General features: G+C 41.1%; 1 protein-coding gene across 1 annotated transcript; it reads left to right on the top strand.

Annotated features, from left to right (window-relative positions):
• Positions 1 to 1,856: 1,856 nt before the first annotated feature.
• fbxo15 (F-box protein 15) lies at positions 1,857 to 18,312 on the top strand (the record flags this gene model as incomplete). Its single annotated transcript, XM_076291166.1, has 8 exons — positions 1,857 to 1,972; positions 2,273 to 2,509; positions 5,865 to 6,068; positions 9,371 to 9,500; positions 11,447 to 11,529; positions 12,340 to 12,485; positions 13,552 to 13,676; positions 18,040 to 18,312. Coding segments are annotated over 8 exons (1,314 nt in total), but the record flags the coding sequence as incomplete, so codon positions are not given.
• Between the last annotated feature and the right edge of the window lie 427 nt (positions 18,313 to 18,739).

Raw genomic sequence — 18,739 nt, 5'->3', positions numbered from 1 at the left:
CCACACAGTCAGCATTGACAGACAAGCCAGGAATGGCTGACTTAAAGTGACCTGCAACTAGTAACTGACCTATAGGCATCAAGGACATGTAGAGCAAGACATGCTTGCACACACACACACACACACACACACACACACACACACACACACACACAGAGAGAGAGAGAGAGAGAGAGAGAGAGAGAGAGATGAAATGTCAAGTTGTGAATGCAGTCAACAGAGCCTGCATTAAGATACCTGAGGCAACAGCAGTCCCCTCTGAACAAGCTGCTAGTCAACCATGCGAAGTGACATATAATATTATGAATGTTACAGCTATTTACTTTGACAGGCAGCAGAGCACAGTATCCTAGCTCTTGGGAGTGTGATCACTTTGTTGCTGGAGTGAAATGAAAGGTGATGGAGGAGCCACTTCTTTTTTTATGTAGCCTGATTAAGGTGGCAAGAGGAAATGTGTTCAAAAAGCTCATATTCTATTGTGATAAATGATATACTGGCTAATTTGTTACCTTGAGCAGGAAAGCTTTAGGTTAGCCTAATCATGCACATTTGAGTGAGCCAGATTCGGCTAATGTTCGTGCCCTCTAATGGTAAACGTACCTCGCCAAACCAGAAGGTGTCAGTATGCGTTTCTAAAGTGTTTAAGGGGGGATGCATGCAGAACTCTGTTAGTGGAGCTGCGCACCTGTTGGTAGACGTTATGGAATGTTAACGTTTTCTTATCAGAGTTTAGATTCTATGTTCTAATCTGGATTCCATGCGAGAGCAGTACGTAGCCGGAGTAAAAGCAACCACGTTGTTTTTAGGCCTAGGCTACTTGAAAACATTCAGCAGCATTCAACGAAGGCTCTCAGCTGAAGCTTTTGTTCTGTTGCCATAGCTACAGGACGCGGTGAGGACTTCTCGTCTACTTCTTGTAGACACGAGTACAGCCACAGCTTACTGACATAATATTACAGTAGCGAAGGTCCTGGAGCTGTCTCAAATTATGCCAACCGAATTTCTCAAGAAACAAGGGTAACGTTAATTAATGATAAGAGACTGCATTTGCATTTTGTAACAACTGAAAAGACTGTCAGTGCACACCTCTTGAATGTTGTAACGTTAGGCTACGTTTAACGCTGCATTGCCAACTAGCATGTTAACTTTTAAGTTAATTTAAACTATTAAGTTAAGATGCTAACCAGACATTGGCATAGTGTTGAGTAAAATGTTAGTGGCTTTACATTCATTTTACGTTTAATGTCTTTGAATTGCAGGCGAAACCCCAAGAAGAAAAATCCATGCGGTCGGTCTTCAAGTCGGCCCCCTAGTCTCAAAAATCACATTGAGACGTAAGTCCGATATCTTGCCTATGTTTGCAAAGACTGCCCCTTTAATGCCTCTCAATTACAGTATTATTTTAGTATACTCTTATCTTACCTAAACTTAATTTGCTTGGGATACTTGTCTATCAAACTGCTATGATACTCATACTGGCTAGCTACCACGTGCGTTAGGAGAAAGCTAGGGCACCGAAGTAGTTGGAAGTAGAAAAATATTGCGCACACCTGGGGGTGATTTATGAGTGAAATAAAGATCTCTTACTCGGATACAAGGACGTTTATTGTCACATGCATATAGTTACTTGAAGTAAGAAATGCAGTGAAATTATGTCTGGTGTCAGCCTATTTGTGCATTTATGGGGGCACAAGTGACAAGGGCTGCATAAAGGTGGGGGAGGATTGGGGGGTGGGGGGGGACCAACAAGGAGCACCTAAGAGCAACAGGGGCAAGGAAAACTCCCTTACCAAGGAAGAAACCTTGGGCAGATCCACGGAATACTACTATCATCCATTGATTAATTGGTTGATTCATTTTTTACTAGGCTCCCTCCTGAGGTCCTGTTGAAGATCCTATCCTTTTTGGATGCGTCATCTCTGTACTCTATTGGCTATGTTAACAAACAGCTTCATGAGCTTGCCAACAACAAGTGAGTTGCCGGTTGAAATCTTAGATCTTACCTGACACGTCTGGATTAGACATTAACTTGGCTAAATGTTGAGAACCTGTTTCATCCATAAATAATAATGATTTGACTGGACATCAATAATCAGATGAGTGAAAAACCTCCCTTTTGTTCAAAGCTGCTTACTGTTCCTTGACAGTACAGCTCCACCAGTTACCATGGTTACTTTTAGTCCCTATAAAGTAATGGATGATCATTAAATGTTGTCTACGTCTTGTGTTATGCTCCCATGTTTAACATACATTGACACCTATCGTCCTCCAGTGCTCTGTGGTACAGGCTATATGTTCGAGAGTGTACAAAGCAGAAGCTCAAGGCCAAGCTGGGGGACGAGGTGGCCGATAGGCTTACCCTCGCAACCATACACGAGAAGCCCAAGGGTCACTGGAAGAGGCTCCTCTTCAAGAAGATGGTGGGCTTCAACCAGAGCAAGTGGATCAGCCAGCTCAAAGTCGTCAGCCCCTACACAGGGCTGCCAAAGCAGACGGTACATGTCCTCAGGTCAGAGTCCCCTCACTCCCGTTTCTCATAGAGACAACTATCTTCACAGTAGAGTTCTCAACGGGTCGGGTCGGCCCGACAAACCCCACGGGATCCGCGGGTTCTGGTCAAAAATATAAGCAAATGACTCGGGTCGGGTCGGACCTCAGGCTTAATCTTTTCCGCTCAGTGAAAGAAAAAAAACATTTATTAATCATCGCTGCTGTTCACCGCAAAGAAAGTCTGGCTTTTGCGTGCAACGTGCATCATGGAGAGGGGCGGGGGCAGACCTAACGCCGCTGCGTGCACGCCTTTAGCCTGGAGAAGAAGATGGAGTTGGTGAAAAGTAAACTTGCCGCAGGTGAATTCACCGTCACTACTACAGGAGTGGGAAAATCAGAGGTCTGGAAAGTGTTTAACCAGTGGTGCTGGATTCTGATGGAAATTCTACAGGTTATGTGCAATGCTCAAAATGCAAGGTGCTGATGAAGTATGACAGCAAAAAGACAGGGTCGTCCAGCCTGAGCTGCCATACATTAAACTGTGGCCATTTAAACATTCGACCACCACCACGCAGCAGCAGCAATCAATGACGAAGTTCCTGGCCAAAAATGTCCCCCTTAAAACAAAACATGAAGCAAAACATTAAAGGTTGATCTGAATTCCCGTCTGCTGGTCATGATAATACATGTATGAGGTGAAAAAAAAAGGGGGCGGGGGGGCGGTTCAGGCAGATAATTCATGTTGATGTGTCGGGTTACATCGGTTCCGGGCCGGGTTGGGTCGGGTTGTAATTTTCAGGTCCGTTGAGAACTCTACTTCATAGCCCTTGGAGGAATTAGGCCTGTGTGAACGCTTGGTGGTGAACAGGAGAATGGTGTGTCTTTCAAAGCACCGGTTACCACTTGGGCCCGTGCAATCAGGGCCCCAAATACTTTGTGTGTGTGTGTGAGAGTGTCTGTGCCCCAGCACACCAGAGGGGTATACTACGAGGCAGAGTTAGTGGGTTGGTTAGGGAGGTCACTTCAGGGTTCGCCCTGGGTTTTTAGTGATGCAAAGTACATAGCCATTGAAACTTATGCTAGTAGCGACCATTGTTTCCCTAAACCATAGTTTGAACTCTGGAGGTGCCACTTGCGTAGTCCGATGCATTGTGAGGCGATACAGGGGATTTCCAACGCCATAGTTTCTATGAGCATTCTTAAACACGGTCATTAAGTTGTGTAGTTTCAAATGAGCTAGGGCTGCACGTTTCAGAAAATGTCATGATTCGATTCAATAAAGTTTTTTAGGCTCAAGATTTGATTCAAAATCGATTTTCGATTCAAAATCCATTTTCAATTCAAAAACGATTCTCGATTCAAAAAACGATTCGCATTATATAGTTACTTTTCCCATATTGCATTAGACATACAATTTAAAAGAAACGTAATTAAATATAGTTAAATACTACTCAACTACAGCTTTGAGTAAGATTTATTGTTTTCATTCACACTGTTATACTGTTATACTGCGCCAGGATTGTGTAGGCTACATCACTAGTTTTACAAGCGCACACACTAAAAGGAGAACTAAGATTAAAATGCAGACTGCGCCTTTAAAGGGACACCAGGCAACGTTTTCGTGTTAATTAATCATCTTCGTAAGTCGGTATATGGTTAAATGACTCATTACGGGGCGAATGTAGGCTCTCTCGCCTGCCCCTACTGCCTGTAGGAAGAATATCCCACTTGCAAGTTCGGTGTATCTTACCCGCCGACCGAAGCAGGATCAGTTTACAGCACAGAGGCAGGCTAACGAAACGCTAGAGATTGTTGCAAACGTGTGTATAATGGCAGAGCCGGCGAAGAAGCAACGAAAACCCTTGACGGAAGACGCAAAGAAAAGGAAAAGAGCTTCAGACCGAGCGAGGGGGAGTTTCATAGAGAAAAAGCATCAGGCTTGCCTGGTGTCCCTTTAAATATGCAACTTTTGATATCAGCACAATGCTATAGTAGGCCTAGGCCCTAGGCTATGTTTTCACAAAAATTCAGCTCAATGTTACTGATGCAAGACTGATGTTTACCGAGCATGCCAAATTTTTTTTTTTTTTTTTTTTTTACTCTTAGCACTGTCACCATACGTTTTCTCACGGTGTTATAGAAGGCCCTCCCGAAATATTTTTTGGATGACATGGGGCGCCTGGTTCACGGAGGTGAAGGGCTGGACAAATGTAAAATGGCAATGTGTTAAACTATTTACAGTAGTAGGCCTATGCTTAAACAGGCTTTGTGGGCAAAACTATGAAAACTAGTAGTCAGTCAATATCAGCAGGATCATGAGATTATCATTAGCCGGAAAATCCCGACAGGGCAAACCTGGCGTGAAGCCAAAACGAGGAAAAAAAACAACTTCATAAATTGTCTTTTAAATCGATTTGTTGGCCTTTTACTGTTCCTTGGCTTCTGCTGAGTAGCAAATAGTTTGCCACACACAACACAACACTGAACCAGCCATGCAACTTCGAGAACGGCGGCCAGACAAATCTCGCGAGAATCGTGAAACATTACTTTGTCCATAGATATAGCCCTTTGGAGATAGTTTTTGCCTGTTGTTAATCCTTCATCTCCACAACATTGTGTACAGGGGGATAAGTCACGAGAAGTTTGCTATTTACAACAGCAGAGTAAAATATAAATATATTGCGACTCTAGAGGGAGCTTTACAGTCGCCAAAAATACCTAAACCTGCATAGTGTACCTTTTAAACAGTGCATCTTCAAATTACATGCTCTCTGCTAAGGCAGCTTGATTATGGCAAAAATCATAATCATAATTTCATTGGTCAATATTGAGATCATGATTACTTGACACAATTATGCAATGATTTTGGAAAACACCATCCATTTCAAGAAATTAAACTGAAAATATTTTTTGTACAAATGTAAATATGCAAGAGTATAACAGTTACCAGTATAAAGAAGAGCTGGTTTGCTGGATCTATAACTAAACTCTGCATCGCTGCAAAACAGAATATTGCAAAATAATCGTTGAATCTCGATTATGTTTTCATAATTGTTGGAAGTCAGAATTGAAATTGAAATTCAATATTGATAAATTGCACAGGCCTACTCTGCATTATTTTGATTTGTCATAGAGATTCATTACAGGATGGTTGTGAAGAGGGTAATATTACTGTCTTCAATTATCATGGCCAGAAGCTGAATGTCATATACATAAAATATGAGCCTGATTTGTTTTTTTTAACTTATTTATTTATTTATTTATTTATTTATCTTCCTATTTCTTTATAGTCTTATCTAAATTCCCCCTAAATCTTCTCTGAAACCAACATGTCAGAATGGGTTTGTGTCTGGTCTCTCTCTTTTGGCTGGCAGGAGCTTGGGCGTGACGTGGGAGTTGACGGTGACGGATGCATACGGACATCAGAGAACCTTTAAGCACTCGCACACGTTCTTCTCTGAGTGCTCCCTGAACCTGACCTGGATTGGCCTGGGTACCATCCAGTACTTGTGGATTAAGTCGGTGCAGCTCCACAGTGTGGTTCCCCTGACCTTAGACCGGGGCACGGCCTCTTGCAGGTAATAGGGGGTCTCGCCTTTGCACAAGTGCAAGGTGTCCCAGAAGGATGCCTGACAAAAAAAAAAAGATAGCTGCATGTTTGGGCTCATGTAAACTACCGGTCAGAAGTTTGGGGTCACTTAGAAATTTCCATTCCCCTCCATTATAAGACAGAATACCAGCTGAGATCAGTTGCATTGTTTTTTAATCAGTGCAGCAGTTTTCAGAATACATAATGTGCTTACATAATTGCAAAAGGGTTCTCGACTGTTGTAGAAAGAAATGGGCGGCTGATCTTCAGGCAGGGATCACATCAGCCAGCGGCAAGCAGCAGCGACAAACCCAAGGATTAAAGTTCTCCGTCATAGGACGGATTTCCGTCAATTTGATTTTAGAAATGTCATATTTGAGATCGATGCAGATCCGATGAGAAAAAAAATAGGAGGGGGGGGGGACTGTCACCTTTGCTTTTCCTTTTTTAAGGCAACTACAAATATTAGGTAAATGTTTAAAGACCTAATAGTGTTCTTGAGAACTTTCTGTGTCTCAATCCGTGACCGCTCAAGTCCTATACGGCCTACGTCAGCCATGAGTTTCGCTTTGTATGTTGTAGCTACACACTTGTCTCGGGCGTTTGCTTAAAAAAAAGAACACGTATGGAGGACTATAACGGTCTAAAAGTTGGATTATAGTGACAATCGAGACAGCTGATGAGGTTGGCCAATCCGTTTAACTTTTTTGGATATGATATTGTGAGCTCTATGTGCGAATTCGGAGGCTGTGTTCTTTCCGTGCATCAATGTAGACACTTACTATCGCGAACTCTTGTCAGGGGAGGTCATTCATTTTGGGTGTCACCTATGACTTGAACAGATAGCCTGCTATGCCACCCGATGTAGGCTACTATTATTGTTACAGTTTTTAATCAATGCAACTAACATTATGTGTAAAGCGACGCAATATAAACCGTAGCCTATGCAATTTATTATCCCGTCTGTTATGACATACAACAATGTTTTTCACAATTTGCGACGGAAGGTTTTGACTGAGCGTGTCGAGTAAGGGGGTCAGTCGTGTTTGTGACGCACAGACAGCCTTGTAGCCTATTTTGCTTAGGCCTCACTTTTAACGACAATAGGTTGTGAGTGTATGTTGACAAAAAATAACCATACAATTAAAATAGTCAACTTAAAACTTTGCTATAAAATATTATTAATTTATAGCACAAAACCATAACCAGTGGGCCTACCAGAACCTCGCATATTAGCGTCATGATTTGTGTGCGTCTATTTGGCAAGGCCACTAGCTGTCATGGATGCGTTGTTGCTAAAGGAAGGCAGGTGTCAAAAGTAAAAAAATAAATGCAAATGAGCAGCTGTAGGAAACGGGGGAGAACTAACAAGCCATGGTGTAAAGAAATTTAAAGTGCCAGGAGTTTGCTTTTGCGCGGTTCGCTGCAAGAAAATTGTTTATGGATGCAATAGGAAAATGTTTTAGCTCGCCACCAATCAGAAGACCGCCATAAGGTTAACGTTCGTGCACTTCAGGACATCTTCCCTACCTGGTGCAACTAGCCACCACGACAGAGGTAGGCTACGTTTATCTATGGCTGACCGTTTTTACGTTTAGAAAGTAGGCTACGCATGTTCTTTCATAGCGCAACACGACCTGTCCTTAACCATATCGCAACCTCTTGTCAACCTTCTACAATCTGTTGCTGAAAACAAGCGCCGTCTCCAGATTGTCGTTACAAATGCGCAGACCTCCTGCATGAGCACACACAGTATTGCTGCTCATTGGAAAACTGAGTTGTCTGTAAAACTCAAAATTACCATGTTATCATTAAATGCGGATGAGGCAACAAATGGAAATATGAACAATATCTAGAATGTTCTGATTTGTTACTTTGATGAGGAAATGGGAAGTCTTGCAAACTTGATTTTATAGATTTTACTTGGTGTTGAATTGCATATTAACAAGAAAAAAATCTCCCCTTTAAACACTTTTGGCCTGAAGTAATTAAATAAGAGTGTGTTAAAGCCTTTCTACAATATTGCTGCAGTAGAAAAGAACAGCAATGGCTAATCAGCAATGGTCAGGGATGGTACTAAAATATATTTTTGTTCATCAGGAAAACTCAATCTCAATCAAGAACACTCTCAATTCGCCTTATTCACATGGCGGCCATTGGCGGCTAAAACGAGGCTACAGGATTGTTATGTTCTATGCATTCACCTGTAGGTGGCATTAATTATATAGTAAGTGTACCCTGTAGCCTCGTTTTGGTTTAAACAATGGCCGCTGTGTGAATAAGGCGAATACTCCCTTTACTTTGCTGTTTGCATCTTTTTGTACATTAAAAACCAATAGGTCGCGACCGCAAAAGGGGTGCTATCTCTATAGGTAGATATGAACAACTTATGGCCTGAAAAAAGTTCAGTCAAACGATTTTTTTTCACTTTAATCCCTGCAAACCCCATGTGACCCCAAACTTTTGACCGTTAGTGTACATTAAAAGGATTTACTTGGTCTCTTATGCTTTTTTAGTTCAGATCCACTCTGATTATATTTGTTGGTGGCTCAACAAGCACTGCAAAACAAAGGAATGCTTACATTTAGAGAAGGAAATCCAACTGTATATATCAACGACTACATCATGCTACTGTGATCGGTTATTTCAATGTCTTGAGGTGAAGGATTTGTTACCTTTGCTAATCATAGACATGTGCTTTTTCAAGCACTCAGCTTTGGATGTGCTAGAATTAGACACTAGAAACTTATTTGGCACAAGAGACTTATCTCATGAAAAATGTGCCTTTGTGAATTAAAGGAGAAGTTCAGTATTCTTCAACCTGGGGCCTGTTTTTAAATTGCATCTAGTCATACATTTTGCTTGTCACCAAAGCGACGTCAATCGGTGCAGTTTTGAGTAAAAATGGAATGTACTTTTACAAATTGCATATAGCATAGCCATTGGGGACAGCTTTGCTACTTTAAAGTAAATCACTCTTTTAAGCCATTCACTAGGATCATAATTGGTGCATAATTGCACCTCCATGCTCCGTGCTCAGAATCTTGCTCATGGTGTTATAAAGCACTTGTCGCCTATTGAGGTATGCATTTATTACGCATATGGTATCATCTTCCAATTCATTCTGATGGTTGGTCTATATGGTCATATTCCGGGTAGGACTGCACACTGAAAATGAACATGCACTTTCCCTGCCACTTGGATTAAGGCCCTTTATGCAGTTGTGTTGTTATCTAAGCCCTATAGCTGTCCCTCCTGTGTTTGTATGGGCGTGTGTGTCCTTGTGCGCAGACCAGCCTGGCGTTCTCTGATCTTTGAGGTGGATATGAGCAAGTACAACTGGCGCTTCTTTGGCTCCTGCATGCTGGTGAGGGCGAGACACTGTGTCAGCTTCCCTGGCCTCGTCATGGGGATCTGGAGGGTATGGAGTCACCATTGTTTTTATTTATTTATCTATCTATTTATTTAGATGTTTATTTCTGTGTTTGTCTTATAACTTGTTACAACTTGTTGTTATTGTTGTTTTCTCATTCACATAATGTTTGGATATTAGCGACAGCCAGCTCATTTTAGCTACAGCTCTAACCTGTGGACATAAACAAATGTTTCTGTTGTTCAGGCACTGACTTGCCAGGTACTTTTTACCATTTGTAAAGTTAGTCCCTTATTCATGTGCTGGAAGTATATCTTGCTGGCTCATATATGTATACTTCTCTCCCTAATCAACCCTCCTTTAGCAAATACAGTGTTTCCTCTATGTTGATTTGGTAGTGGCGGCCCGCCACGGTTTAATTTTCTTCCCCCACGGTATCAGAAATGGGACAGACGCACAATAGTCGCAGTTGCCTTTTAAATGATCCTGCCGACATTATGCACCCCCCGTTGGCAGCCGCTAACATTGCAATTTAACAACAAGCAGAACTATTCAGAGGTTTGGGGCTGTCCAGTTTACCTCCACATAGTGTGTGGATGTGCTTATTGTCCAAACGTTTGCTTTCTTCTGAGTGAAAAAAAAAAACGTCACAGCGGTGGGTCCGTTTTAATAAGACAAAGTTCAACTTGTCAGTTCTGACAGCTCACGTCCTGATATCAAACATCTGGAAACATTAAAACGATAAGTGAGTCACTAATATAATACAAATTGGAAATAGTCTATAGATGTAGTAATAGATGTAATGATGTTAAAATAAATAGGAAAAGTTTATTTTTTAATAATTTGGGCTACACAGACGCACAAAGGCCGCACGACCTAAACGTTTGTTACCCTTGTTGCTAAATGTGAAAATTAGCAAAAAGAAGTGCAACCATTTTTTAAAAATTTCTAACGAATTAGGCTACAGAATGCTTAGCCTAGGCCAGGGGTGGGCAAACTGCGGCCCGCCGAGCATTTTCATCCGGCCCGCCGAGCATTTCATTTGGTTATCAGGCTGCTCGCTATTTTTTTCCTGCGATAGAGACGACGTTGGTTAGCCTTACTGCAAACTGCTTTTCACTCTCCTTAGAGAACGTTCGCAATGTCAATGTCAAAACATCATGTTAAATCGAGATAACATCATGTTAAACTAAGTTAACTCCTTTGCAGCAGATCTAACGTGAACATTATGTAATCCATTTAATTAGGAAAGCGTCTGCACTCACGAGAGGGAGAGAGAGCCGCAGGTTCCAGCTGGCTTGTCATTGTTGATAATTGATATATCCTTCTTATAAGAAACTTTTAAAAGGAAATCATGAAGGCAACAGTAGTTCCCACTACTGACCATTTAAAAACTGTGAGAGGGCCCAGCCGTAGGTACAGCACTAGCCATAGCGGAGCAGGCAGAAGATCATTGAGAAATAAACGTGAATTAAAGCGACAGTGCACAATTTATACATTTGTTAAACTGCATAACATTAGCAGTATTTTTAAGCAATTCATATTTTAAAAGAAATACTTTTCATACTAAATTATAGGCTATAAAAAAAAATATTTTGTTATGTATGTGTCGTGGGGGGGGGGGGGGGTTTGTTGTGGGGCCTGCCCCCACTGCTTAAAAAAATCCTAGAGGAAACACTGTAAATAGCATTGTATGGGCACTAAAAGATTGTGCGCGAGTTTCTCATTCCCAAGGCTAGTTAAAAGGCATTTAAAAAGTTGAATGGAAAACCAGCTAGTCTTTTATGGAAGTATGTAAAACCTTTTGCCTGTGTATATCCTGTAATTATTTCAGCATTGTTGTATTAAGTTGAATAGAATTAGACTGGTATATTCACATTTCATTCATTCACATTGAATTTGATCAGACTGGTATATTCATACATAGTATTGATGGTTATGTATAGCCTGATGTTTTTGAAAAGAAAGATGGTTATCTCACGTTTGTATTCCAGGACAATGAGGACGTGGTGTTTGTCAAGGCGAACTTGCATCTTCACAAGCTCGTAGAGAAATGCCTTCTTGGATCAATTACCGTGTATGTACGCTATGTTTCATAACTGCATAGATACACAGACACAGAGGGGGGGGGGGGGGAGATCAGTGTACACACAGGTGTGTGACTGCCAGAGAGTATAGTGTAGTTGTAGGAGCAACGCATGTGTTTGTACAAGGCAGCAGATGGTCTGTCCACTCCTGTCTCTGGTTTTGTGGGTGACATCTCCATCTTCTGGCCACTCCACAGACTGTGGACTTCACTCTCGCTCTTCCTCAGCTGCCAAGTACACACATACACATTAGCACAATGCACACACATACATACACACACACGAATGCATACTTACAGACACACAATACATACAGACACACCCATACATACAGACACACCCATACATACAGACACACCCATACATACACACACACACATATGCATACATACAGACACACGCATACATACACACATATGCATACATACAGACACACGCATACATACACACACACACACACACACACACACACACACACACACACATATGCATACATACAGACACACACATACACACACATATACACACACACACACACACACATACATACACACACGAATACATACTCACACACACACACGCATACATGCAAAAATGTGTACACACACACACAAATAGCCAGCTCTGTCAGGTCAGATTTGTGGCTGGCCCCTGTCTCTTCAACCAAAATAGCCTAAAGGGCCAAGCCGCCACCACCACCAAATGCTTTTTTTTTTCCTCTCTGTTTTTTTTTTTCTTATCTGTGTGTTTTTTCTCACTCTCTTCTATTCTGACTTCTGATCTTTGTCTTCCCCTGCCAGCCCCTACTCTATGCCAGAGCACAAGCCTCTGTTTGATGATGTCGACCCCGAATACGGTCTCCATGGATACAAGGTGCATATCGAGCTCCATGACATGACGAAGCTCATTATGTCTGGCCAGTTCAGTGGGCTCTTCTGCCGGAGAGGTGAGCGTTGAGATCAGGAAGTGTTGGGTGGCTTTGAAAATTAGTTTATTGATCATGACTACTAAAAGGGTAGTTTTGATATTAGAAATGTGTTGTATGTTTGTATATTGAGTTAGCCTGACGAGCCAGACCCACATCAAGATGTAGGGTCTGGGAACTCACCATTGGCAGTGCTCAATCCGAGGGGCGGGATAAACGCAATTTCCTCTGCACGCAATAGTCCCATGCATTTTCCTAAATGGATGCTAGTTGGCTAGTTGATCAAACTTTTGCCAATTTAAAAAAAGCTTAAATCGAGTCGCGAGTCGCGATTCAAAGACCACTGTTCGCCAGCAGCAGCATCCATCTTCTTTGTTTTCAAGTAGCAGGAAATTCTAAAGACTCTATACACGATGGGATTGGCCTGATAGAAGTTTCATTTTTCCAGCTCGCAAGCCAACGGAGAGTTGCTAGACTACCCTGGCTGCAAATTACATTTGCTGCCGCTAGTGTGCGCCTAGATTTCTAGGCTAATATTGAGTACCATTGTGTGTTTTTGTTTGTGATTAACAAGTGAGCTCTGGTAAGTGCCAGCTTCAGGGTGTTGTTGAAAATATATTATAGTGTCTACGTACAACAGTTTGTTGTTTCTTTATGCATGTCAGCATTTTAGCTGCTTGTCTCTACTTTTTTCAAGCCTTGTGAAAAAAAAGCAGAATTCAATTTTACATAATAAAGAGTCCAGAAGATCAAAGCTACTTAAAGTGGGTTTGGCAGATTTAACTCCATTTAATTTAAATATTTGTGTTCATTGTTTCATATAGGACTTACCCTTTAGTTTAAATAATATATATATAATATAAAAATATCTCTGTTTAGATAAGATGGCTTTAACATGAATTACATTGTATCAATTGAAAATCTAAATGCAATTAATAAATGTAGGCTTGTAGTAAACCATTTTGACAGTAGAGGGTGCTATATTCTTACATTGTTCTCCCAATTTGTTTCTAGAGAGCGGTATGAAAGGTGCTGTGTCTCCTGAGACCTGGACATGACATTCTCTCTATGTTTTGTTTCCTGGTAGAAGACATAAAGAATAATTATGTAGTCCTGGAGGCCATCTCAAGGGAGAAGAGGTCACAGCACACGGCCTTTGCTGACAAGTTCAGCTTGAAGTGGAGATCAGAGGGACTGGAAGGGTCTGTGGAGGTATGGCCGCTGTAATGATGTTTTTTAAAGTTTATTTATATAGGATTTCATACACAGAGCAGGGTTCCTGCGGATCCTTTCAGGTTTTAAGGCCTAAAAAAGTCTTAAATTGTCTGGGATGTCTTGAATTTTCGAAAGGGAGGTATTAAATTTGCGTATGGGACCGCCAGTGAGTGCAAGAGAGTGAGTGAAATGTCTCCATCCCGTTTTGTGTATTTAAAACGCAATTGCGCAAGTGACTACGGGAGGAAGTGTAGTGGTTGCAGAGTGAAGATATTTTTCACGGGTGTGGTTAAAGATGTGAAAACGGTAATAATACAGTATGTACAAATATGCCTGACATTTTCGTGGCGTAGCCGAGGCCTGAGATACGCAGGTAGCCTATGTGAGCGGGAGAAAGAGTTGGTAAGCCAGTTAACCATACGGCCATACGTTCGAATTTAGGCCAGACATATGGATTTTAAAAGCCCTCTCCGGCGTCCGGCACAGCCTCAAGCCGGACGCGCATTTGTCCTCCTTTTTGGAGTTGCGCTGGGCATCTAGAATCTTTGCTCAGACACAGAATCGTTTCACAAACTATGGACGCGAAGACTGCTGGTCAAATTATGTGCAGTGCTTCTGTCACTCGTCTGATAATTTGCTGTACATGTTAAGTTGATCTGTTTGCATCTTTCCAGAGTGTGTTGCTGGCCTAGCCTAGGGAAGAAAATATCTGTCTAAGTTATAATACCTGTAATATTTGTCAGCAGCTTGCTTGCCAGCGTTTCCCAGTAGGCCTACTTCGCAAAAGTTGTGAAATATAACCGCATATTTTTTGAATGTCGGCGACTGGCTACATAAAAAAAAAACATGCGTTCATAATATGTGCGTGCTTGAGATGAAACCAGCAGTTTTCAGCAGGATCATGCGAGGAGGACCTGTCTCTTAATTAATTTAAAACAAGTCAATGGTTTTACGATGTTTCAGTCAAGCTTTGGTTGGTTTAGATACAACTGGTATGCAAAATGTAAAGTAGTGGATTAACTTTAATTTGCTGTGCTGCATATGGGACAATAGATGCACATAGTAAATTATATAAAGTAGGCCTATTAAAATATTTAAATAGCTTAGTCTAACTTTTCTAAAATATTGAAGGTAATCCAGTCCAGTGCACATGTCTTTGGCAAGTAGCCTAGGCTACTACAGACACAGGTGAAGAACAGTCACCCTCAGCCAGTAAGCACAACCAAATATGTACAGCCAGCTTCAAAAGCAAGCAGCCCAGACCCTAAAAATGGGCGTTTATAGCTGTGAAGGTAATTCACACAATTATTTTTCTTTCGTCAAAATATATTTGGTAACTTCTGTAGACATCCAAAATTGGGTGGGGGTTAAAATTAGTAGGAAAAAAAACTATTGCATAAAACAGTTTTAAGTTGTCGTATGAATCTTTTTGCCGTGGTATAGTCTTTTTTTCAATTAGATGTCTTGAAAAGTGTGCAGATACCCTGACAGAGGTCATTCAGTGTGCTTTACATAAAGAAAAAAAGAAATCAATAAGAATAAAAAAGAAAACATAAAACACACAAGGTAATAGTACATAAAAGCAATAATGAGTAATAGCTTAAAGATGTTTAAAAAGTAATAATTAAAATACATAAAATGATTAAAAGACTTTAACAACTTAACCTGTGTGCTTTATAGTGTGCTAGTCATTCAATAACTAAACTTAGTGATAGTGATCCAGTGTTTCCCACAGAATTGGATTAAATTTGTGGCGGTAGCTGACTTGGACAACGGGGGGGGGGGGGGTTATTAAGATTGTCTTGGTAGTGTATAGGTCTCATTGAGTGCCTCACATAAGACGTTCGTGAGTAACACAGTTAAAAGGCTGCTGATGTGTGGATGCAATTCATAACGTTTTCTACATAGGTAAATAAAGGTTGTACTTCTCCTTGGGACAAGCACTTTGGAATGTGCATTAGTGCATACAGCATGTTGTGCATCTGGCAAGGCACAATCAATTCTGAATGATGTATACAGGTTTTGAGCACATATACAACAATGCCATACAGGCAGTGTCTCTTTCAGGGAAGACCTTGAAAGACCAGTGTATCATGGAATGAAAAACATGAATACCCCATACTGTTGAGCAATTAGTTTAGTTCCTAAATGTTTACAGAATGTTGTTAAATGAAGTGGTGAAGCACCACAGTGATAAACATTCCCTGTCCCAACTTTTTTGAGACATGTTGCTGGCATCAAATTCAAAATGAACATATTTTCCAAGAGAGTCCAAATTTTCCCATTTGAAGATTTAGCAAATTTTTCATGGCCGCAACCCAGGGTAGGAATTTCACGGCGGCCACGACGGCCATGGCCGTCGTAGCCCCTTGCGTTGGCCGTGAGGCCCCTTTGAAAATCAGAGGTTTACAGGCCACGGTGGCCTTGGTGCCCCCTTCTTTCAATATTCTGCTTTGCGTCCTACTAATAGCGATTTTTATTTAGCAAGTGGCCTGTCAAAATAATCTTAGCATTCACAGCGCAAATTAATTTAGTCTTTTACGCAGTGGAGAAAGTGACAGTGCAAGAAAGAAAGTGCGTCCAAATTCACTCATTCATCTCCGTTGAACTACTCGCGAAGTAGCCTATTCATCACACAGACATCACAAGTATCACATGAAAGAGCTTTTTCTCAGCTTTTAAACGATGTTACCCGATAATTGCTGAGTTGAACGGTTCGCGAGAAAAGTAAATAATATAATTCAATTTAATCATACATTCTACTGAAGGTTTTGCGTCCCATGATCTCCCAACCCATTCATCTCGGTGGAATACTTCACGAACCCTTCTTTTAACACACGACAAACCATATATCAGAATAAACAGCAGACCTTACCGAACACAAAGGTGTAAAGCAGTCCCCTGTACAGTTAGCCGTTCCAGAGTAATCCAGTTTTGAATTTGCAGTAAATTTCGACATGCATGGATGTCTCCAAATTTGGGCTTTAAGTTTTACAATGTGTTTAAATTGTTCCACATGATTTCATAACGGGCCAAATACAAAACAAATGTTACAAATATCACCTAGATATTGGTAAATCAGAGGACAGCTGACTGAGTTTGTGAAAGTAGCCTTAGCCTAATGATCACAAAATGCTAAGCATGCATCTAGGCTATTTGAGTTTCTTAAAGCTGAGCTGTGGTTGAATTGTTCAATACATGATTTTATAACAGGCCAAATATAAAATAAATGTTATATATAGCCTAGATATCTGTAAATATTAGATGATCAGATGATTTACAGTTCTATGTAATATGTCATGTTTCATGTTTTTGTAATGTTTCATACAGTGATGCAGGTCTACTGCAGTGAATAGGCTAAATAAAACTTTGATCATTTTTATAGCCTACTATAGTATAGTTAACTTTGGCCTTGGTGCCCTGACATGTGGCCTTTGTGCCCCCCACCAAATATGCCCAACTGAAGGCCAGGTGGCCTTGCCCCCAGAATGGTGAAATTCCAATCCTGGGTGTAACATACTATTCCTATTTATGTACCAGCACCCCCCTCCCCCTGTAAAACTGGCTGCATCTTGGAAAGTATTGATCTTACATAAGAGTAATTTTACAGTGTGTCTCTTGGGTAACATAGATACACCTGGTAATTTTTTCAGAATTTTTTGAGACCTAAGTGCGTGGGCCCTGGTTGAACTGACGTGGAATGACCCACATTTAATTCATTTATTATTGCGCTTCTCAACTGTAGAGGGACTCCGATAGCAAATGTTCTTTAGTGCTGCTTTAAACTGCGTTTGAGACAAACCCATGGACCTTGGTTTTCTTTAAACCCTTTTTACCTGTCCACACGTACTACAGTCCAGCAAAGTTTCCCACCTCCTCTCCATTCCCCTCACTGTCCCCGCTAAGACGTTTCAGGACCATGGACAGCTACTTAGCCAAACACGCTCATTATCAGTGCTCAAAATCAAGCATTCTGCTGGGCGAACTAGTGAAAGTTCTGTTTACCTTATTGGTGAAGAGGCTCCGTAGTGTCTGCACCTCACATACTGTACATCTGGTCATTTTGGTCCTAGTTGTTAGTGGCAAGTGGCAATTAATATTGTGGGATACTAGTTGCCACATCTTTTAATTGCTATATTTTTTGGAATCATAAACAAATGTGTAAATTTGTCGATTTACTTTCGGCACACAGTACTAAACAAAGCCCTGTTTTAACCCTTAGTGTTTTTGTGTGATTGTGTGTGTATGTGTTGTCTGTCTGTCTGTCTGTGTCTCTGTCTGTGTGTCTGCCTGCCTGCCTGTCTGTGTCTGTCTGAATGTGTGTGTACATGTGTATTTGTCTGTGCGTGTTTGTGTGTAGCATTGCTGTGTGATGAGTGTCACGGTGCTGGACGAGTCTCAGACTCCCTTCTGGTGCATATGCTCTCCGGTCCCCATCATGCTGTCCAGAGGGTTGGACTCCAGGGACTACGACTATAGGGGCGAGTCCTATGTTATCCGTTACAGGAGCCCGGAGGGCAAAATCTCCTTGGACCTCATCTGGATGGAAGAGTTGGGCCAGTACTTCCTGGTGATGTTTAATATTTACCTACCTGTTACGAAAATCAATAGGTACTTCGGTAAGAGGTACTAAGAATAGCATGTTGAAGTTTTGTTTGCATGTATTGGATTTAGAAAGAATAGTTTTCTATTAGTGTTTAACAGTTTTTTTCTGTGTATGGTGCGTTGGAATTGCTTGCATAATGTTAGTGTTAAATTTTCAATGACTAAAACATGTTGCTTCTAGGAGATAATAGGCAGTGTTTCATTTAATTTGTAAATAATCAATTGGACAAGGCTTCAATGCATCTTACTCATTTATGTTGGCTTAAAGCAATGACAATTTGTTTCTGTGGATTAAAGCAATAGTTAATCTCTTTTGCAGTTCTGTTCTATTCTTCAGTAGGCTGGTTATCTGTATGGATGGTGGTTGTAAAAAGCTGGAGACCCACAGGTCTCCCTACTTAAAACTTGCACATACACGGTCAACATTCACAAGTCAGTCCGTATAATTTTGGGAT

This window comes from Alosa pseudoharengus, unplaced genomic scaffold (genome assembly GCF_046254945.1).
Source record: "Alosa pseudoharengus isolate Yale_2024_CS ecotype anadromous, Long Island Sound unplaced genomic scaffold, YU_APseudo_1.1 YU_APseudo_1.1_scf_18, whole genome shotgun sequence".
Classification (NCBI taxonomy): Eukaryota; Metazoa; Chordata; class Actinopteri; order Clupeiformes; family Clupeidae; genus Alosa; species Alosa pseudoharengus.
The sequence above is the reverse complement of the archived record's forward strand: the minus strand, read 5'-3'. Positions and strand labels throughout refer to the sequence as shown.